The following is a 23,050-nucleotide window of genomic DNA, read 5'->3' as shown; positions in this document are numbered from 1 at the left end:
AAAAAAAAAAAAAAAAAAGAATAGATGTTGAATTTTGTCAAATGGTTTTTCTGCATCTATTGAGACGATCATGTGGTTTTTGACTTTTCTTTTGTTAATATGGTGTATTACATCGATTGATTTGTGTATGTTGAAACATCCTGTGAACTTGGGATGAATCCCACTTAGTTGTGATGTATGATCTTTTCTATGTGTTGTTGGATTTGATTTGCTAATATTTTGTTGAGAATTTTTGCATCTATATTCATCAAAGATATTGACCTGTAATTTTCTTTTTTGGTGGTATCTTTATCTGGTTTTGGTATCAGGGTGATGATGTTTTCATAAAATGTCTTTGGGAGTGTTCCATCATCTTCAGTCTTTTGGAAGAGTTTGAGAAGAATTGGGATAAGTTCTTTGTATTTTTGTGTGTGTGTATTTTTTGTAGAATTCACCTGTGAAGCCATCTAGTCCTGGACTTTTGTATGTAGGGAGTTTTTTTAATTATTATTACACATTCCATTTCACTTACAGTGATTGCTCTGTTCAAATTATCTATTTCTTCTTGATTAAATTTTGGTGGGCTGTATATTTCTAGGAAGTTGTCCATTTCTTCTAGGTTGTCAAATTTGTTGGCATATAATTGTTCGTAGTATTCTCTTAAGGTTTTTTGTATTTCTGCAGTATCAGTTGAGATTTCTCCTTTTTCATTTCTGATTTTGTTTATTTGGGTTCTCTCTCTTTTCTTCTTGGTGAGCCTGGCCAGAGGTTTGTCAATTTTGTTTATTACCCTTTCAAAAAACCAGCTCTTATTTTTATTGATTTTTTTCTATTTTTTTTTTAATCTCTATTTTGTTTATTTCCTCCCTGCTCTTTATTACTTCTTTCCTTCAGCTGACTTTAGGTTTTGTTTGTTCTTTTTCTAATTCTTTTAAGTAGTAGTTTAGGTTGTTTATTTGAGATTTTTCTTGTTTTTTGAAGGCCTGTATCACTGTGAACTTCCCTCTAAGAACTGCTTTTGCTGCATCCATAGATTTTTTTTTTAAGATTTATTTTATTATTTATTTATTTAATTAATTTATTTTTGGCTGTGCTGGGTCTTAGTTGTGGCACGCGAGATCTTTCATTGAGATTTGAGGGCTCTTTGTTGCAGCATGTGGGCTTCTCTCTAGTTGTGGCATGCAGGTTTTTCTCTTCTCTAGTTGTGGCAAGCAGGCTCCAGGGCATGTGGGCTCTGTAGTTGTGGCATGCAGGTTCCAGAGTGCATGGGCTCTGTAGTTTGTGGCACGTGGGCTCTCTAGTTGAGGTGCGTGAGCTCAGTAGTTGTGGCACGTGGGCTTAGTTGCCCCGCGGCATGTGGGATCTTAGTTCCCTGACCAGGGATTGAACCTGCATCCCCTGCACTGTAAGGCGGATTCTTTATCACTGGACCACCAGGGAAGTCCCATGTCTCAAGGTATTTTTTAATTTCCTTTTTGATTTCCTTGTTGACCCATTGGTTTTTTAGTAGCATGTTGTTTAGCCTCCAGGTAATCGGTTTTTTTTTTCATTTATTTTCCTGTTGTTGATTTCTAGTTTCATGCCGTTGTGGTCAGAGAAGATACTTGAATTACTTCAACTTTCTTAAGAGCCATAAACCTGTCCTCTTTCCATCGCTGGTGTTACTACGCCAGTCCCAGGCACGTTACCCCTCATCGCCACCAGTACTGCAGTAACCACACCCAGGCTTGTCCTCCTCCATCCTTCTCAGTGAAGCTAGAGTGACACTTAAAAAATGCGGGTCTGGTCTTCCCTGGTGGTGCAGTGGTTGAGAGTCTGCCTGCCGATGCGGGGGACGTGGGTTCGTGCCCCGGTCCAGGAGGATCCCACATGCCGCGGAGCAGCTGGGCCCGTGAGCCATGGCCGCTGAGCCTGCGCATCCGGAGCCTGTGCTCCGCGATGGGAGAGGCCACAACAGTGAGAGGCCCACGTACCGCAAAAAAAAAAAAATGCAGGTCTGATTGTGTCAATCCCCTGCTTAACACTCAGTGGCTCTCCATTGGTAAGGAAGTTCAACATCCTCACGTGACTCTTTGAGACTCTCCCTGATCACCCCTGGTGTCTAGATTAGTGTGTCTGCTTTCATTGGCCTGGGTTCCTGTGACATCGTCAAATGCACCAAGCTCTTGGAGGCTTTGAACTTGCTGCTTTCGTGGTCTAGATCACTCTGGGCCCCTCTTCACCTGGCTGACTTCAGCCTCAGGGTCACTTTCTCTGGGAAGCTCGTGTCAGGCCTCCCTAGATTTGCATCCTCATGGCTGCTGGTGCATCCTTTTTTGAGCACTCTACATACTTGTAACTCCTTTTTTTTTTTTTTTTAATCTGTATTTTTCACCAGGACTTAGCTGAATGCTTCACATTTAGCTTTATCTACTGAATAACTATCTTCCCCTTCTTGCTCACACATACCTTCAAGAATAAATAATATATGCGTATAAGAAATATCTCTCTGTCTATCTAACCTCTTGTATTAAGTCCTCTTTCACGTTTTATTCTGAAGACACCTTTCTGGCTTCATGTGACGTGATAGTGTATAGTTTTTTTCTGAAGGGTTATTGGGTTGCATGAGGAGTGGAAGGTGAGAGAATATGATAGTTTTTCCCATTTTCATCTCCATACTTGACGTGTGTATGTGTATACGTGTGTGTAGCTATTGCTTGGAACAAATCTGGCAAGATTTACTACTGTTATCCTTTTAAATGACTTAATTTACCAAAGTCAAATTTACACACTTTTTTTTAAAAATGAGAATGGAGCTGATTTAAATTATTGTGAACAGTTAGTCTTTGACTTACACAAACAATCCTAAACCTAGATGATTTAGCCCTTGAATATTTCATATTTTCTAGGAGTATTTTCAAAGTTATATTAGCCCAAATCTGTTTGAAAATATCTTAAGGACTCAGAGTGAAGTAAATATGAATCTGAATCGAAGAGAAATATCCTGGAGCTAAAAAAAACAGTTTTGACTTGGCATTAAATAGGAGTCATTTCAAAGCACAGTTAGGGCTTTATAAGAAAGTAAAGACAGATGTGGGCCCTGAGGACTTTATGGAAAAATGTGAAAAAACATCTAGTCATAACTCTATATCAGACAACAACAACAAAAATCACAATTTCTTTGACACCAGAGATTCGACTAATTGGTTCTTGACATCTTTCCCGGAATGTGGCGCCTTTGGATAGAGAGGTATTCATCCTGTGTTTTCTTTTCCCGTGGAATGAGTTCTTTCCAGTGTGCTGATGGGCTTCTGAAAGCCTGGTCCTGTTAACCAATCTGGGTAGCTTTCTGGAACTAAGTTTGTATGCTGCCACGTTTGTCCACATGTAACCTCCTGACCAGAAGAGGGAGCATGTTATGGAACAGAGAGGTTAGGCGGAGGCACAGCTAGGTTGGAATCCTAACCTGCAAAGTAGGTCTTTGACGACTAATTACCCTTGAACCCAGTTTCCTTGTCTGGAATATGGAAATGATATCATCTTTGGTAAATGCTGTCTGGCCGATGGTAAATGTTCAAATGTTCAATAAATTGAACCTAGGCAATGCATATTACTAGGCAATGCGTATTTCTCAAGTACAATAACCCAAGTGGCCTTTGGGGACAGTTCATTCTGACCAGGACTCACATAAATCAGGGAACTGTGCACAGCCAACATGGCTTCTGATACAGAGGATCCAAGAAAGTTCGCACATCCCTTTGCCACTTTCATTTAATTGAGCAATTCTTTGAAATCTGGGCCTGTGTTCCTCTTCTCCCATGAAAGCATAAGCCCGTTGAGGGTAAATACAACATCTGATGGGTTCATCAGATTCCTAGCACCTAGAACGGTGCCGGACATATACTAGAAACCAGGTAATATTGTTTGGTTTCCCCAGGGGCTTAGCATGAGAGAGGTCAGTTTCCGGTCATGCTGGAACATTAAGATCGTTACCCTTAGTGCCGATGTGTGTCCTGTATGTGTGCACTGTCCTGGGTAGGTAATGACAAAGCATGAATATATTTTATATTGAGGACGCCAAGCCACTGGGATCCAGCCCGGTTACCTCAGGGCATTTGTTGCATGTTGACCTCAGGAGTCATTAGTCAGTTTTCCCCCTCTGCCTTCTCCCTCTGTACCCACCCTGCCCGCTCTGTCTTTGCTTCTCTCTTTATCTTAGAATCTAGAACCTGTCATGTCTACTGAACTCTTGAGTGCGTCCTAAGTAAGTTATTTTGCCCTCTGTTTTTCCTTCACTCCCACTTGGAAACTTCCAACCCCAGACAAACCTGTTCACCTCCCTTCTCTTGTCGGCACGTGGCCCCTGAGCACAGCTGGAGGAAACCGCACAGCTGGCCCGACGGGTGCCGTGCGTCTGTGGTCGCCTCATACATGCCTGGCAAAGCTGAATCTGTTTCTCTAGTGAGCTCGTGTTTTCTCTCTTCCTAAACCTCTGATCTTCTCCATCTCTCACTTCCAGCTAGTGCAGTTCTCACGGAATTCACTGAGAAATTGGAGCCCTTAGAATTGCCCTAATGTCCTCATCACATTTCCTCCTTCCCTGCACTTACAGTTATAGTGGGGGAAGGCTCTCTCCTCTTGACGAAGGCCAAAGCTGCATCTGTGCCCTGGATCTCATCCTTACATAAGCCTTCCAGGAGCCTGAAGACCTCCGTTATTGCCTCCTTGTTCTGAGTCTTCAACCCCGCTTCTCGAAGAGTTCCTTTCCCTGAGTCTCCAGATGGAGAAGGCCCGCCTTGGCCCTCACGTACCCTCTGGCCGCCCACCTCTCTCTTCTTACCTTCGCAGCCAAACCTCGTGGAGGGGCCTCTCTCTACACAACTCTCTCCACTTTCTTCTGCTGTTCACTCTTCAACCACTCCACCTGACTCCTGCGGAGGACTCCACGTGCATTTTATCACCAAGGTCAAGGTCGCTCAATCCAGAGTTCTCCTTTCAACCCCCATGTGGCTGGCCCACCATGTTCTTCCAGCAGAAGAGAATGCCCTCCTCTTGGCTTCCTCAATGCCATATTCTGCCCATTTTCTTTCACCTCACGGGCCCCTCCTTGGGGTTTCCCTCACCGGCTCTGCATCCTCTGTTCTTCCAGACATTTGAAGTTTGTGCTGTGCCTCTTCTTACCACGTGCTGCCAGATCCCCCCATTTATCACAGATTAGATTACATGTTTTCTTCCGAGCTCTGGGTCCCCAACTGCCTGCTCACCTGCCTGGATGTTTCCTGAGCCTTTCCTTAAACATAACCACCTATAACTGAGCTCCTGGTCTTTCTCCACACCTGGTCATCTTCCTGTGTCCTTCAGTTCAGTGAACTGCATGAATTCCATCCGGTTGCCCTTGACCAGAGGCCTAGGAATCACCTTGGACTCTTCCCTTTTACTTCCACATCCAACCAATTTCCGTGCCCTAATGATGCTACTGTTTCATTACTTCTGGAATCTCCCCACTTCTTCCCGCCACAGCAGCATCACCCCCAAGTCTCTCATTTACAGCAAGAGTCACACAACTTGCCTCTGTGTACCCAGTCTTGACCTCAGTCTTACACATAGCAGTCGGATCTTTCACAGAAGCACATCCGGCCACGTTGCTTTCCTACTTCAAGCCCTTCAGGAGAGCGATTCCGTTGCTCTTAGAATAAAGATGAAACTCCTAACACGGCCCACAAGCCCGTGCATAATCTGGCCCCTGTTTTTCCTCTGCTTCCCTCCCCTTTCACTTCACTCTCTTGTTGTCCGCACTCCAAGCTCCATGGACTTTTTCTGATCCCCAGTTGTGCAAACTCCTTCCTCCCTGGGGCCTTGGCCCGTTTGGATCCTTCTGCCTGTGATGCACATGCTGGATTAGCTGCTCACCAGCCTTCAGATCCAGGCCTGTCACTTCCTCAGGGAGCCCTCCTGGCTCTCAGCCGCTGCCACTAGGCCCCAGTTCCACATCCTCACTGGAGCCCTTCTCACCGGTGGTGCGGTTACCATTTCCTTGATCATTTGATTTATGTTTGTGTCCCTTGCGAGGCTGTAAACTTGGCAAAGGCCGTGTCTGTGTATTTGCTGTTGCTTCCCTAGCAGCCAGTTCAGGACCTGCCACCCTGTAACTCCTCCACAAGTATTTCAGTGAGAGAATGGTGTGCGGACGCTGAGCCTACAGGGGGTGTCAAGTCAGGCCCCTGTGATCGCAAGACCTGCGACTCTGGGAACAAGCTCTGAACTTTAGAGCCCAAAGGGACCTTAGCGGTTATCATGCTTAAGCCTCTCTTTGTATCAAATGAGGAAACGGACAGAGATGATAGATGGCTGGTCCAGAGCAGCAAAGTGGTGGGTGGCAGTGTGGGTCTAAACCCTGGCCTCTCGGTTCCCGACGTTGAAGTGTTGCCCTGCTCAAGTGCGCCAAGGCATGTCTGGTGGTGGTAGGCACTTAGACTGAAGGACACTCTTGGTTTAATGAAGTAGTAGCTTCAGAGAAGATAGATTTGTCGTCTACGTTTCCTTTTCTTCCTCCCTCCTTCCCTTCTTCCCTCCCTCCCTCCCTCCCTTCCTTCCTTTTTTAGCTCTTTGGATACTAGACTAACACATCTGATTTACAAAGTTAAGATTCAAAACAGAAATGAAAAGGAGACACTTTTTCAGAGTGGTGCATTGATTTCTTGCTGGGACAGCTTCGAATTGAAAGTGATTGAAATTTCACATTGATTTAGGATAACTTTTTGGATATCAGAATGTTAAAACATTACACTGGGCTATTTAGAAAGGAGAACTCTGTCAGAGAACCACAAATCACGCCTCATCCTGAAAGGTGGACTTTGATCTCCCCAGAGGATGGATGTGTGTTCCTCTGGGTCTCCTATTCTGCAATGATGCCAGGTCACTGGAAGGTCCACTAGATGGCAGCTTTGAGCTGTGCTACAGTTGTCTTCCTTTCACCAGTGAAAGAAACATCTCAAATGTGGACAGATTGGTTAAAATAATTGCACACTTTGTGCTTTCACACAAGTTCTTTCATCCTTTTAGGCAACTCAGCAGTCACAGTTTCAAGTTATATCTTAAACAATAAAGAATTCAATTTTCCAACAAACAAATAAAAAGAGGGGTGGGCATTTGTAATTATATACCCACGCCAGGATAAATGCATTGACAGCTCTAAGTCCATCTGAGTTTGAGGAACGTGCTGAAGATTCTGTATTTCCAGGTGCTGAAACTGATTCAGATTTTAATTGCTGACTCAGTGCATCCCAATCACATTTTTTTTTGAGATCAGAAACAGCAAAGGTTTTTTTTGACGATGGTGGTTACCATTTTGCTGTTTTCTGACACTTTTGCCTCACCCCTTCCTGCTCTCCTGCTTTTCATCCATCCTCCCACCTCGTCCTCCCTTAATTAATTCTGTTCCTCTCTTCCAACAATTTTTTTTTTTTTGCATCTAGTGAGCAAGCTAGATACAACCGCTGTACCCACAGAGCTTTTACTTCTATGAGAAGACAGACTATTGAAGAAGCAATTTTAATATGCAGCTGTGTGAGTGCCTTGCTAGCAGAAGTACAGGATCCAGGAGGAAAAAGCTCAGGCTGATATGTGAGAGCTGAGAGTTAACCAGGTCACGAAAGGGCTGGGAAAGGAATATCAGAAAGTTGGAGAAGGAGGGACCAGCACAAGTAGCTTCCTCTAGCTGAGAAAGAATACAGCCCCTGGAGCACTGAGGTTGTGCAGTGGGGAAACAGGGTAGCCCTGGGCAGGGGAGGAGAAAGGAGGTGAGCAAGGAGACAGGATGCTGGAAGGAGTCTGGCCAGGGAGGGCCTTGTCAGCCACATTGAGGAATTCAGTGCGAAATCTAAGGGCACTTGTGAGCCGTTGACTTAAAGCCTTTATAAATGACACACTTAGAAAGTACAGAGGGCTATACTGCACAGTGTGAGGGCTGCTACTCTGTCCTCACTGTCTTTAGGAAAAGACAGCATCACTTCCCAGCCTCAGGTGGACCCAATCTCCCTCCAAACACCCTGTACCTGTTTTCCACAAACTGGGGTCTACAGACATATCCTTGGACCTAACATTTTTTCACCACATATACGTATTTTTTCATTTTGTTGATAGCATAAAAAACATTCATAGAAGAATGTTCTGGACTATATGATCCAACCTCTGGTGGAGCGATCAACACCATCCATTTCCATCTTCTCTGGAAACGTTTTGCTTCTTCGGTCTCAGCAAAACACACGCGCAGAGTTTAGAGCAGGGGAATTCTTGGCCCGATATCGAGCCAAGGAAGGAAAGACGAAGCAACTTAGGGGCCTGGATGCTGGCTGAAGTAGAAATCAGTGCTGGGTAAGAACAGGGGGGCGCTGGAGATGGAAGCTAGACAGTTAGCCGTATCCCAGCAGTGAAGACAAGCTGGCTGACGTGCTCATAAAGAAAGCCCAGGCTGCTCTCTGGAAAGTCAGGTCCAGGCATCGTCTTTCAGGATGTTTCTGTGGTGTCTGGTCGGATGTTAGCATTTCTCAATCAAGAACTGGAGGTTCGGAGGAGTGGACGGAGTACAGGAGATCTCTTTGATGGCTGGTTCCTCTGAAAACAATAAATAGCTTCTAGAGAGAAGGGAGGGCATCTGGGTGTTCGTTTGGCCGCAGTTGGCAATGGTTTATCCACCCACACACAACACAAAGGGAGGGTGGGCCGAGGAAGCAGACAGTGGGCTCCGGGCCAGTCTAATCCTGCCTCCGGGAGGGGTGGTCTGGGGGCATTTCAAAAGAAAAAAAGAACGATGTTAGCAAGTGTTTGTAAACAGAAAAATCCCACTGTCAAGAAAGAATCTGCGCAGACTTCGGTAAATGTTGTCTTTCGTACTCTGGTGCTGTACTAAGGGAGAGGTCTTTATTTTTTTCCCTTCAATTTATTTTATTTTAGTTTGGTTTTTTCCTTCAATTTATTTAATTTTATTATTCAACGTTTGCCAAACATAATTTGATGTTTATGTTTGGTAAACACGGACTCTACCATTTTAACCATTTTTAAGTGTACAGTTCAGTGGCAGTGTGTACATTCATATTGTTGTGCAGGTGTCTTTTTAATTCAAACTCACTTTCCTTCAAAGCTCGTTTCACTTCATTATCTGAGCAGGAAGACGAAGATGATGAGGTTCCTTGAAAATCTTGGCGCCCTCCCTTTGCTTTCCTACTTACCTGGAGGTGCCCTTTGGGTCCAGTTTGCTGTGGGAGATTGAAAGTCTACCCTGATATTTACCTCCAGATGGATGTCTACCCCCAGAAAACAGTCGGGTTCAAAACAAATGACTTATCCTGCCCTGAAGGTAGAGCCCTCTCTTCCCAGACTCAGTGGCACCAGCGCCAGACACAGCAACATCTCCCCAGAGGTGGATTTGTGGGCGTGGCAGGATGCAAGATGTCTCCAGGCATACTAGATGTTCCAACAGTGTTCAGGTTGCAGAAAAACATGGCCTGTTCCATTCAGACATGAGTGGTGGAAAGGGGAGCAATAATAGAACCAGCCTCGTAGTTGCCAGGATAGAATGAGGTCATGCAAGTGAAGCATTGGCACACACACCAAGCCATCTCTATAAAGGCGAGTTATTTTTATTCACAAGATTGTACCCAAAGGAGGTGAGTCACAAGAAAACAGCCAGGTTTTCAGGAAGTTTGTTTTTAAAAATTGTTTCAGACATGTATTTCAATCTCATACAAACTCTAGACGTCCATGATGCCAATGGAGTGCGTACTCATATCCAGACGCATGGTCCTGTGATACTCCAGCTGTCCTCAGTCCACGAGTCGTCAAGGTGGGGAAATGGGTTGAAGTGCATTATTCAGTTTGGGGAGGGAAATGTTTTCTGATCTTATTTTAGAAGACACCAAAACATTCAATTTCTTGAGCATTCTGGTTAAGTCCAGGTTTGATGATCCCAGATGTGCTGCACTGCATTAAAATACAGTACGATGATGATCGTAAAGTCAAGTTAATGCATCAAACCGAAGACACTACAGGAATACCACAGATTATATGTCACGGTAATTTTGGAGACTGTTGCCAAACGCAACATTGTTTACAGTATACCATGAAGTGATGGCATGTATCTTATGAGTGAACCCTGCCTTAAAAAATGTGTATAGACGTGAGTGAGGTTTAGGGGTTAATGTGCAAAAGTGAAGGTGGAAGTTGCCGTAGCATGATAATTTTCTGCCAAGTATCTAAATAGGCAAAATGTAAATAAAACCATTTTGTGAGGTATGTCAGAGGAGGAAGCAGGCAAAGAGGAATAAAGGATAAGCTATGGGAACTTTTATGTCCCCTGGTATACATGGTATACAGCTGTAGAGAATGGTACTTTATAAGGAAAAGAAAAAAAACCAGCAAAACTAAGATGTCAGAGCTTGGCCTCTAGTCTCTGGCTTGGCTGCTTTAGCAGAGACATCCACCCACAGAGGCAGGCATGAAGTTGCTGCCCTTGGGAATCTGCTCGGTACATCCCATCCCACGTTCCCGACCTGTTCCCTCTGCCCTGGGGCCTCAGGATCCTGCTCTCTCCTCTTGTTTGGTGCTTTAGTGATCAGATCCTCTGTTCAGACTGCCTTTTGTACTGGATCCCAATTTTGCCCTGAACTCTGCCTTTCAGAGCACGTGCTACTCTACTGCCGAAGCCCGGCTCCTAACCCCACCCACCGCTTAGCGCTCAGCTTCCATCTGGTGGCCCACCTGCCGCGGAGGGGAGATCACACAGCGCAAGCTCACCCTTCCCTGGAACAACCCTGCTCTTCTTTACGAGCTTGACTTAGTCGCTAGGACAAGGCAGGGGTGATGGACCCTGGTTACCAACCAAAGTTGATACAAGAGAGAACACGCTCTCATGCACTTCGTTTACAGAGGGGCTCACAGAATGGCTTGTGATGTGGCGTCGGCTGGTGGGCGTCGTGGAGGAAGAGGTTAAGGACAGGAAGTGTCCGTATAAAAGCAGAAGGGGTGACTGCAGGGTGTGTCACAGCTTAAGAGTAATAGGCGGAGTTATAGTTAGACTAATTTATACATAAAGACAGTCCACTAAGTCAGGAAGGTATATGTGAAAAGAAAACCAGAAGTGGCCCTGACCACAAGCAGCTTATGAACTCGTGGAATAAATGACATACATCCCAGACACAGTTACAGCCTGTGGTCCAGTGTGAGTGTGCGGGGCCCATGGGAGGAGAGAAGGCAGCTGTCAGCACGGGCTGGACAGGCAGGTTGACTCAGTGAGTGATTGGTTACCTAACTGTAGGAGACCAGTTTTTTTGTTGTTGTTGTTGTTGTTTTTTGTGGTATGCGGGCCTCTCACTGGTGTGGGCTCTCCCGTTGCGGAGCACAGGCTCCGGACACACCAGCCCAGCTGCTCCACGGCATGTGGGATCCTCCCAGACTGGGGCACGAACCCGCGTCCCCTGCATCGGCAGGTGGACTCTCAACCACTGTGCCACCAGGCAAGTCCTGGACCCTACATTTTATAAGGGACTAGGTTAGACCCCCCCACGCCCAGAGGCTAGGGGCTTTCTCAAGTTTGCACAGCTTTTAGTGAAAGTGAATTAGACTTGAACTTAATTCCCAAGGCCCCTCTAGTCTCTACACCAAGAAAGCTGTCTATTTCTTACGTTTCTGATGTTTGCTCAGAAGATATGCCATCCGAGTGGCCTCAGGAGGAGTGGGCGCCTTGAATACATTGACGAGGTGGGAGATTTGGGCTGTGAATCCACTGTGCCAGGTGCGAATGAGGTCAGCCCACAGCCTCTGCATTCACTATTATAACTTGCCCACAATACACCCATTGTGGCCAAATGCCAGCCCATTAGTAACCCACAGCTTGTTTTCCTGACAAGGGTGGTGGAGGCTTGCTCCATTGTCTCCTGTCACTCCTCTTCCTGGGCCTATTCTTCCCTGAAGGCGTGGCCACGAGCATTCAGCTCAGCAGAACCGGAAGATCTCTTTTCATGTGACCTCCTGCCAAAGAAGTGCTGATGGCCTTATTCTACACAGTGAAATTAGAATTACCAGAAATGTAATAATGGAAGTTGTTAACATAAATAACCCCATACACAGAATCATATGGGGGCCAGGTTTAAAATTTGACCTCACCAAAATTACGTGACAACAATGCTTTACTTGTTATTTCTATGAGTTTCTCTACGTGGAGCACGCACATCTGCTAAGTTATCTTTTGCCATCACCACACACTTCCTCTACGTCACTCATTTGGTCAGGATTTGGTTAGGTATTTGAGATAATAGACACATGCTTCCTTTCCAATGCACAGTGGGAAGCATGGCAGATCCTTTTCCAGGACTTCCCAAGGATTCCATTCCCAGCTCTGACTACTGGCTCTGTGACCTTGGGTGAGTCACTGGATCTCTGTGAAATGAGGGATTCAACCAGATGATCTGTAAGGTCCCTTCTGGTTCCAAAATGACCCTGGAACTTGTACTTAATCTAACGTGAGTTAGATGATATGGGGGCCAAGGAGTTAGGACCCTTGGACAAGAATTCAACCCATGTGAATTCTATTCTGTTCTGCACATGGTAACCTGTAACTGCTGTCTGCATCACATCACGCCATGTAGAAGGCTGTGAGTGACACAGACAAGTGTGAGACGCGTTCCTGATTCCTGCTTAAGAAGGATCATTTCACTAGAGAAATATAATAGGAAGTTGAAAAGGTTACATACTAAGCAGTATGTGTGTGTGTGTATATACACACACACACATAGTGATAACGGGATCAAGTGCAGAGTGTGAGAAGAAGCTTAGATCAGTGTGTACTAGGGCAACCCCAATAGCACCTAAACTTTGTGAGCACTTATTCTGTGCCAGCATCTTTCCAGGAGCTTGTACATTTATTAACTAACTAAATTCTCATAACAACCCTAGAAGGTAAGGACGATTAATCTCCCTGCCTCAGATGAGGAAATTGAGCACAAGTAAAGTTAAATAACTTGTTCACGGTCACAGAGCCAGTAAGTAGTGGAGGCAGGATCGAACCAAGGAATCTGACTCAGTGCATGCTCTTAACCACCATTTTACAAATACCACCAACCATAAAAGGTCTTCCCAAGAATAGAACTTGAAAGAATAATGGGGTTTAGGTCAGATGGAAAAAGAAGAGAGCCTTTCAGAGGTAAAGAGATGGCTGGAGGGCTGGGATGGAAACCAACGGATGTGTCTGGGTGGGTGAGGAGTTGGGCTGGATGGAGAGGAGGGTCCACGATGGACATGTTGGGAGAGCATAGGAGCCTTGGATTCCAGGCAAAGGCGGTGGCATTCGATTCTGTGCACACTGGGAGCTGCTTGTGTTGTAAAGCTGGAGGAGATAATAAAATGGTTCTCAGGAAAATAATCTGATGGTTTTGTAGAGCATCTGAAACATTCTTCTAGAAGGATCGATTTATAGGCTCATAGAACGTAAGGAATGGAAGAGAGACGTAGAGTCGATGTTGACATCAAGATCTAGGTAAAACTGGAAGATTCCCCACTTACAGTGTTGACAGTGTGTCTTGAGATTTTCAGTGACCTTCCTTTTTTTTTTTAACTGATTCATGGGGTTTCTAACTTCCTAAATTAAATGAGCACGTATTACTTTGTCATAAGAGAAGAAAAACTGTAAGAAACGCAAAGCAAGTTAAACTGCTTTAAAAACTGCAGAATGGACGCTCTGCAAATGTATAATCAGGGATGGCTCATTGGTACTTTAAAAGTCTGGAGGTGAGCTTTATATTGTGTTGCCTTTATAGCATGTGGCTGTGCACATTATTCTAGGCGGCCTGACAGGGTTTTCTGTTTGGTTAACCTCTGGTGTATCAGGCCTGGTGTGGGCTTGTGGTGTCAAAGGGATATCCATGCCTTGTTTTCTTAAGATCTGGAAATCTCTGAAGGAGGAAGAGGAACTTTTCCTTTGTAAAGAAGCCAGATGGGTTGGCAAGAGAGGCAAAGAGGAGAGATGCCGCCAGCAGGCTGGAAGAGGTGGGGTGGGAAGAGAAAGGGAACATTCCAGTACAGCGGTCACAGTGGGGTGGGTGTCCAGGAAAGGAGCTGGAGAATGAGAGAGAGGCTGGCAGGGCTAGAGGGACATCACGAATGTGAGCTCCTGTGAACCAGTTGAAAATGCCTACTATAACTTCTTTTTAAATAGCACAGAGGAATCTGGCATAAGTCATTGTAATAGAAAAGACCCAAGTCACATTTCATATACATTCACATAAGCTGTTGTTGGGATAGAAATACTGTAGTTATATTGCCAGGGTTTTGAGTACGTCCTTGGACAGTATTCAAATATGCAGACAGACAGATATCTAGATAGATAGATGTATTTCAGCTTCATTTCTGATATTGGAACTATATTCACTTTGAAGTTCCTCAGTTTACATATTGGGCTTTCTGCTAGTTCCTCATACATATTTCTTTTCATCTTTTTTTTTTTTGGTCGTAACTGTGGAGCTTTGATATATTTTACCCAGGATTTGTACTCTGTTGATGTGGCTCCATTCCCAGCATATGGTGGAGCAATTATTTTCTGACACATTCTTAAAAGGAGCCTTAGAGTAAACACAGGCCCTGTACACACACTGGAAACATGACAAGCAAATACTCACTAATCTTTATCTCCCTTGATGCTTGGCACCGTTCCTTGCATGTAGTAGAAGCTAATAAATAATTTATGATTCTGAAATGAATGTTATTTGAATAAGGAGGATATTTGATTACATCTTTTTTTGTTTTTGAAGCCATCTTTATTTTTTTAACATCTTTATTGGTGTATAATTTCTTTACAATGGTGTGTTAGTTTCTGCTTTATAACAAAGTGAATCACTTCTACATATACATATGTCCCCATATCTCTTCCCTCTTGCATCTCCCTCCCTCCCACCCTCCCTATCCCACCCCTCTAAGTGGTCACAAAGCACCTAGCTGATCTCCCTTTGTTTCCGCTTACCCTTCCCCCTCCCCGTATCCTCAAGTCCATTCTCTAGTAGGTCTGCATCTTTATTCCCATCTTGCCCCTAGGTTCTTCTGACCATTTTTTTTCTTTCTGTTTTTAGATTCCATATATATGTGTTAGTATATGGTATTTGTTTTTCTGTTTCTGACTTACTTCACTCTGTATGACAGACTCTAGGTTTGATTCCATCTTTTCACCTTCCTCCTTACCTTTCTGTTTTATGCAATGAAGTCATCACAGAGTCTCCCAAGGCAGAATATCTGGGATCATATAGTTGGGTGGCCCTAGGAGAGTTATTTAAATTGACCTTCAAGTACTCCTCCTGGGACTCCAACACTGACTTGGGAAAGTTACCTAACCTCAGTTTGCTCACCTACGACAATGGGTATAATAATAGCACCTAACTCTCAGGGCTGTTCTGAGGATGAAATCAGTCCAAATGTGCAAAGGGCTTGAAACAGTACTTACCACGTGTTAAGCACCACTTAGATTTTAATTATGAGTCGTAGTTTCATCATCACCATCCCATGGGATTGAGAAAGAGTAACGTGCACCTTGGGTGCTGTCAGTTATAATGGTAGTAACTGGTTGTTTTGCTGCCCTTGTTTCCTTCAACCACTTGCTGAATGGCTAATTGTCCATTTAAATAGAAAAGGGGGTATCATGAATAATACTGAGCTAATTTAATCAGATCTTCCAGGTTTGAGGAATGTTTTTGGGGGGTGTGTGTGTGACAATATTTAACAAGATTTACAAGGTAGATAGAGGCACCATTTCTCAGTCAAAATTCCTTCCGTTCATTTCATTTCGGTAGGATGGAAATCCATGTCCTTTTCATTTACAAACATTCGTAACCCGAGTCTATATGACACTAGGTTAGAAGCTCTACCACTTAGAGTTGGGAGACTTTGGATAAAGTACTTTGTAAGTTTCAGTGTCTTCATCATAAGAGGGGGAAAATAGTACCTCCATCCTGATGCGGTCGTGAGGCCTGTCACAGTAACAACGTCTAAAATATATTGAGCTCTTACTCTGTGCCAGGCTCTGATCTAAGTCTTGAGCAAACTTGAAGAGCTTAGCCTAATGCCCTCCATAAGTGTTAGATATTATTGTTGTTGTTACTAGGAGTCTGTAGGTGTAGCCGGACTGGAAGGCGTGAGCTCTAGATAAGGAGTCTGAAGGTCATGGTGGAGCTGGGATTTGAATCCTATCAGTGTGGCTCCGAAGTCCATGATCTTATACCTCATGTGACTGCTGCCTGTCACCCCAGTCCTCTGGCCACCTGCCTTCCAGCCCAACTCTCTCTGTTATGAATTGAACCTGCCTTGGTCTCCTTGCAGGGATCTCCTTCCCTGGGAACATACACCCTCTGTTTGGTGCATGTTGAAACTCTCTGTCTTGAAGCTTGTCCTGGTCACCCTCCTTGGAATGCCCAGGGCACTTTGCATGAAGGAACTTGAGAGCAGGGAACTCTTCAGACATCATTGTGTCCCTGCCTCTCTCCTCCCAATACTCCCATTTCATTTGCACTAATTGACTATCTATGGAACCAATGAACTGATTCTCTTGGAACCCAGGGCTCACCTCCCACGCTTGTCTTATAGAGTCTGGGGGAAGGACAGGAGCGTGGATGACCCCACCATTGTCACCCGGTCACTTCCCCCTGACTTTGGGAGCCATCAGTCCCCTCCTCTGTGCCATCCCATGACATGGTCCCCTCCAGAAAAGAGTAGGCTGGGCTACATACACGAAGTTTCCAGCCTCCACCGATGGGGATGGACGCTGTATATGTAAAGGCCAGGGTAGCCCATTGGAAGACACACATACACACAATTCTAAATATTGGACAAATACTCTTTGAAACCTGGACTTGTCCATCAGAGTTCACTGTGGGTCAGGTCTGGAAGTACTGGTTTGGAATAAAAATGTTTGGGGTGAGCTGATGTGCTGGGGTGCTCAGAGCTGCCTCCAATTAATGTAAATTCTGCTTTACTTTTTCTGGGGGGGCAATTTGTTGCAGCACCTCTTTTTATTATTTTTTTTTTCAGAGTGATTCTCTAGTTTTTAAAAAAATTTATTGAAGTATAGTTGATTTACAAAGTTGTGTTAATTTCTTCTGTATAGCAAGGTGACTCAGTTGTACATATATATATTCTTTTTCATATTCTTTTCCATTATGGTTTATTCCAGGATATTGAATATAGTTCCCTGTGCTATACAGTAGGACCTTGTTGTTTATCCATTCTATGTCTAATAGTTTGCCTCTGCTAATCCCAAACTCCCAATCCTTCCCTCCCCTCCCCACCCCACCTTGGCAACCACAAGTCTGTCCTCTATGTCTGTCAGTCTGTTTTTGTTGCAGCCCCTTTTTTTTTTAAAAGCTCCACTCAAACTTCACATCTTGCACTTCTTCCATGCCCAGGGATCTGTGAAGTAGTTACAGGAGGAGGGAGGGTCTACGGTTGAAGCATCTTGGGACCGGGCTCTGCAGGACTCAGTGAATCCTCGTCTTCACCTCCTGGTGGAGACTCTACCCCCAGAGGCCTGAGGTCACATCCCAACCCCTTGGGCAGCCTGCTGCTTGGACTATGTGAGCCCATCAGTAGAAATGGACATTTTAAATCCAGGCATTTAAACTGTAATCCTGCTAAATAATTTGTTTCCTGTTTTACATTGTTTACAAGAAGAGGGGGTGGAAAAATCCAGAAATGGTTTCCAGTGCGTTTCCTTCCTTCCACCCCCAATCCTGCTAAAGATACAGCATGGTAGGGTGAGCCCCAGTGCTCCCTTTTTATGTGTGCAGTTTCTTTCCTGGTAGGAATGGCATCTTTCAATTTCTGTCACTCCCGTGCTGGGACATGCTGGGCCCACAGAGGGTGCTCAGTACATTTATTGATCACTTACTGATTTCGTGCCCTGGGGTCTGAGCTCCATAGGGAATGTGGCCGGATGTTATGTTCCACCTGGGAAGACTTTCACCTCCATCGTCTGTCCGCCTTTGCAGCTTTTATCTGCTGAAATCAAGCTGCGTCCTCACTACTGAAATTACTAGCTCCGTTGCCAGAGACTTTCATTCTGCCAGATGAAGTGTGTGTGTATGTGGTCATGATCTCTCTGAAAGTCATTAACCATCAGTTTCTTGAATCTTTTTTTTTTTTTTTTTTTGCGGTACGCGGGCCTCTCACTGTCGTGGCCTCTCCCGCTGCGGAGCACAGGCTCCGGACGTGCAGGCTCAGCGGCCATGGCTCATGGGCCCAGCCACTCCGCGGCATGTGGGATCTTCCCGGACCGGGGCACGAACCCGTGTCCCCTGCATCGGCAGGCGGACTCTCAACCACTGCGCCACCAGGGAAGCCCTTGAATCTTTCTCCTTGATGATCCCCTTTCCTGATTCTTCTTTCATTGCTGATTCTACTTTTCCCCTCCATCCACCTCTACTTTTCCTACTCGCCCCGATTTGGCTCTAGATTTTGTCCTCAGCCTTCTCTTTCTTCTCCACACTTTTCCTTGTTGAGTTCATTCATTCCTTAGCTGCTGCCCGTACCCACTGCAGACGATTCCCCCAAATACAAATCTAGAGCTGTTTTACCTCCTCTGTGCCTGGCCTGTATTTCCAATGACACCACACGACATCCACACTTACCTGGCCCACATTTTATCACAAATTCAAAATCTCCAGTAGTGAATCTATTATTTGGTCAGCCCCATCTCCTTTCTCTTCTCAGCTATTCCATCTTAGTTAAAACCTCATTCTTTCCACCGCGTGGAAATACAGATCAAGTGGTCATTCTTCATGTGTCTTTCTTCCACCTCTTATACCCAGTCTGTCGTAACTCTTCCCCAAGAAAGCAAGCCTTGTATTCACTTCCATTCCACCGCCAGCACCCAGCCTGGCCCCAGTGCTTGCTCTTCACCCCAGTAACGGCCTCTCCCTCTCCCTCCTCCCCCTGCCTCTCCCATACCTGTTCTCCCCACTCGTACCCTGGCTAAGGTGGGCCCAGTGCTTCCCACCTCCCAGACCGGGCGGTCCCTGCTGCCTGGTGAGTGAAATGTGTACCCCTCTCGCTGTTCTCAACCACATGCCCTGTGACTCCAACCCCCTCCCTCCATCTCCTTCTGTAATTAATGGATTAAATCCCCAAATCAGCACTGAGTGCCTTCTACCCACCATGCACTGGGGACACAGCAGTGAAATGAGCAGAGCAGGTCCCTCCCAGCCCCCTGCGGCTGTGTTCTCCGGAGCCAGCAAGCTCGCTGTCTCTCAGCCCCTGCTGTCCCTCCACCTCCATCTTTGAAAGTCCAGCTGCCTTCTACCTCTTCCACCTGCAGTGATGAATCCCTTCTCAGAATTCCTACTGCTCTTGCTGTGAGCAGCGCTTTAGTTACACTCTGATCTTTTCATGTATATTAGTTTTAGCTCCCCAGCTGGATTGTAATATCCTTGAGGGCTACTGGTTTTTTTGTTTTTAATAAATTTATTTATTTTTGGCTGCGTTGGGTCTTCGTTGCTGCGCGCGGGCTTTCTCTAGTTGCAGCGAGCAGGGGCTACTCTTCGTTGAAGTGCACGGGCTTCTCATTGCAGTGGCTTCTCTTGTTGCGGAGCCCGGGCTCTGGGCACGTGGGCTTCAGTAGTTGTGGCTCGTGGGCTCAGTAGTTGTGGCTCGTGGGCTCTAGAGCGCAGGCTCAGTAGTTGTGGCGCACGGACTTAATTGCTCCACGGCATGTGCGATCTGCCCGAACGAGGGCTCGAACCCATGTCACCTGTACTGGCAGGCGGATTCTTAACCACTGCGCCACCAGGGAAGTCCTGGGCTACTGGTTTTTATTTGCGGTGCTAGCCATCCCCAATGTTGGGTGTGCATAGTTTTCATTGTTGTAGTAGTGTTCACAATAACTACTACTAACCTGCAGTTATATGTAATTAAGATATAATTAGGAAAATACAGTGAACAAGGCATGGCATGAAGTACTTTGTATGCATTTTATCATCTAATGAATGTGTATTGGGTACATACTTAATTGAGTTAAGGAAGACAGTTTTGTTCAGCTGTTCTCCAGCTGTGGGTCTCAGGGGAGTCCTTTCTGCTCTCTGACACTCAGTTTCCTCATATGCAAAATTGGGAACTGGATTCCTGCTTTTTTTTTCTTTTTGATTCCTGCTTTTTAAGGTTCTTTCCAGTTCCAACACTGATGTTCAATTTCATTTCAGTCCCCTTGTTTCTAGAGAAACTTTACTGTATACTGTGCACAGATTTGTTGCTTAGGGAATATAAAACAAATAGGGCACTATTCGTGCCCCCAAAGTTTTCACCATCCATCATAATAACAGGAAGCCAGAGGTGTCGGAGGGGTGAGAGGACAGAGCCAATTACATCACTGGGAGAAAGCAGGGAGATTTCTGAGTTGGTTCTAATTAGAAGCTTCCTGAAGGAGGAGAGATTTCCGTTCAGTTGAAAGGAGGCAGTTGAGGGAGTGGGAGTACAGAGCATCTCCTGGCAGAACGGGTGGGCAAAGCAGCTATTCAGCGGAGACCAGAACAGGTTGTGTTGAAGACCAACCAGCGAGACATTCTGCTGCGTGCTGAATTTAAAGTGGTGACCATGTTGTTACTGCAACCTATCACAGGAGAATCTCGCCTACATCAGAAAAGTATGTGGATCCCAGAGGGGATTTGAGAGGCATCCTCAGGTTGAAACCATTTATTTTGGCATCCTCACATGCCAAGGCCACGGTGGGGGAGGGCATCCATCCCGAGGATGACACATATGGGTTCCTAACATAATAGAATACAATGAATTACCATGACAATCGGCTAATATTAGTGTTTAATAATAGTAAATATTTATGTCTCCTCATTTCAAAAAGGACCTGAAGGGGTTTGCAAATATATTCACATGCAACAAGATAAAAATACAAGAGATTAAAAAAAATGAGAAATTAAAAGAAGAAATAATAGTGTGAGGCCAGAGGAGAAGTGCCCAAAAGCTCTGAATACTTGACCAGAGGTGGGTGCATGATAGGGGCTCCGCGTCTCAGCAACCAATGCATCCTTTCCTGAAAGGGAAGTTTTTATTTTTAATAATGTAGCACCTCAAGGATTCCAAGCTTGTATTCAGAGCCTTATTCTTACTGATCAAAGAGGTTTTGCTTTCATTCCTGTTGACTGCTATTTAAATAAACTCATGAGAAATGAAAGCTGAAAGCAAGACGCCTGCCCAAGGCTTTGTGGCTGAACTTGTGCGGCTGCGTCGCAATGCACCAGTGGTTTTGCTTAAGGAAACCCCAGTCCTGAGGTTGAAGAGAATGTCTTCTCCTTAGAAAATGTGACTTCCTTCTAGGAAAGGCCTTTCTCTCTGCCTCCCCCATCTACCCACCCCGCCCAGCACACTTTTCCCCAAATACACTCTTTTATTAGTCAGTGCCATCTGAGAAAGGGCACTCTGCCTGGAGCCGCTGGGGCTTTATCTGCGAGGATGATGGAGCAGGGAGAGATGGGCGCGAGGCCCCAGCCCCACCGCGCCCCGGCTTTGCTCTTGTTGACAGTGTGAAGCAGCACGAGCGCTACGGCCAGCTGACCCTGGTCAACTCCACCGCGGCCGACACGGGTGAATTCAGCTGCTGGGGGCAGCTCTGCAACGGCTACATCTGCAGGAGGGACGAGGCCAAAACGGGCTCCACCTACATCATTTTTACAGGTAAAAGGTTGGCTGCGTTAGTGGAACTCTTCAGACCTCTGGACCTGGTCCATATTACAGGTTCCCGCTGTCTGCTGATTATCAAGTAAGTACAATCAGAGCGCTCACTGTTTGCCAGGCTCTGGGCTCAATGCTTTACATCAATTATTTCATGTAAGTCTCACAAGAACCCTTCAGGGTCAGTACTAATATCATTTTTTTTTTCCAATGGGAAAGTTGAGGTTTAGAGAGATTAAGTAAGTCCTTCAGGTCAGACTGCAAGTAAGTGGCTGAACCTGGATTTGCACCCAGAACTGTCTGGTTCCAGAGTCTGTACCACATTGTCCAATATTGTAGCCACTAGACATGTGTGACTTTAAATGTAAATGAGGATTAGTTAAAATTAAAGCTAAAAACTCAGTTCCTGGGTGGCACTCACCGTGCTTCAAGTGCTCTACTGGCGCGTGTGGCTGTAGCTGTCCTAATCGATGGTGGGGACAGAGGACCACCCATCATCACAGAAAGCTCTATCGCACAGCGTTGCTGTAGACTTTCGGTCGCTGTGCTCTCAGAATCTCTGATGAGCTCCTTTCCGGAAGCTCCACAGTCACAGGATGCCTGGCTAGAGGCCTCCGCGCGTTTGTCTTTGCGAGTACCGTGAGCTGAGGTTTGGGGGCAGTGTTCCCAAAGCCTGCAGCCTGTGTGGCTCCAATCCTGATGCCTGAATCCCACTGAGGTGCCTGAAAATAGGCAGATCTTCTCCCCTGTAGGGTCAGATCTGGGTTTGCCAGGTGGAACTTGCACTTGGAGAAACGGGCCCTGGAGAATAGCTTGCCAGCCTCCTTCCTCTGCTGAGATCTCTAAACTCTAGAGTTTGGAGGAAGATGTTCTCCGACAAGGCTCAGAGGTCAGGAACAGCTTTCAGGAATCTTTCAAATGCTACGCCCTAGCGCTGCTGTGGTCCAAGGCACTTCAGGTGAAGCCAGGAGGCTTTCTGAGTGGGCAGGGGCCGCCACAGTGACTTAGGTCTACAACTCAGATGACCTCAGGCTCTGGCCCTTAATGAACGCTTTAGCAAAATCTCATGCATTCTCCCCTCCTACCCGAAGAGCTCCTCTCTGGCAGGCAGATACACGAGCAGGGTGCTCTGCCCTCCTGGAAGCACAGGCCTCTCATTCCATTTCCACAATACCGTGAGGAGGTAGGTGGAAACTACTTAGTTATCTGTTTTAGAAATAATAATGCTGATGCTGAGACGCAACAGGGCAAGGTGACGTGTTCCACGTTCCATGACTTCACGTGGCGGAGTAGAGAGTCAAATCCCCTTTTTCTGATCCAGGATCCAATGTTCTTACTGCCTCAACCCACTTTTAAGACAAGGCGATGGACAGATTGACAGGCACAC

At 45.6% G+C, this 23,050-nt stretch overlaps 1 protein-coding gene across 2 annotated transcripts in view; it reads left to right on the top strand.

Moving 5' to 3' along the window:
* The window catches only part of PDGFRL (platelet derived growth factor receptor like), a 47,345-nt gene that overhangs the window by 13,810 nt on the left and 10,485 nt on the right, over positions 1-23,050 (top strand). For both annotated transcript variants that reach the window (XM_027122692.1, XM_027122694.1), the window contains exon 3: positions 21,515-21,666. In XM_027122692.1, the coding sequence (XP_026978493.1) occupies positions 21,515-21,666 (152 nt within the window). The remainder of the gene's footprint in view (positions 1-21,514; positions 21,667-23,050) is intronic.

This window comes from Aethalodelphis obliquidens, unplaced genomic scaffold (genome assembly GCF_003676395.1).
Source record: "Aethalodelphis obliquidens isolate GAN/ISIS:26980383/991018 unplaced genomic scaffold, ASM367639v1 scaffold25, whole genome shotgun sequence".
NCBI classification, from domain to species: domain Eukaryota; kingdom Metazoa; phylum Chordata; class Mammalia; order Artiodactyla; family Delphinidae; genus Aethalodelphis; species Aethalodelphis obliquidens.
This window is presented reverse-complemented; position numbering and strand designations above follow the sequence as displayed.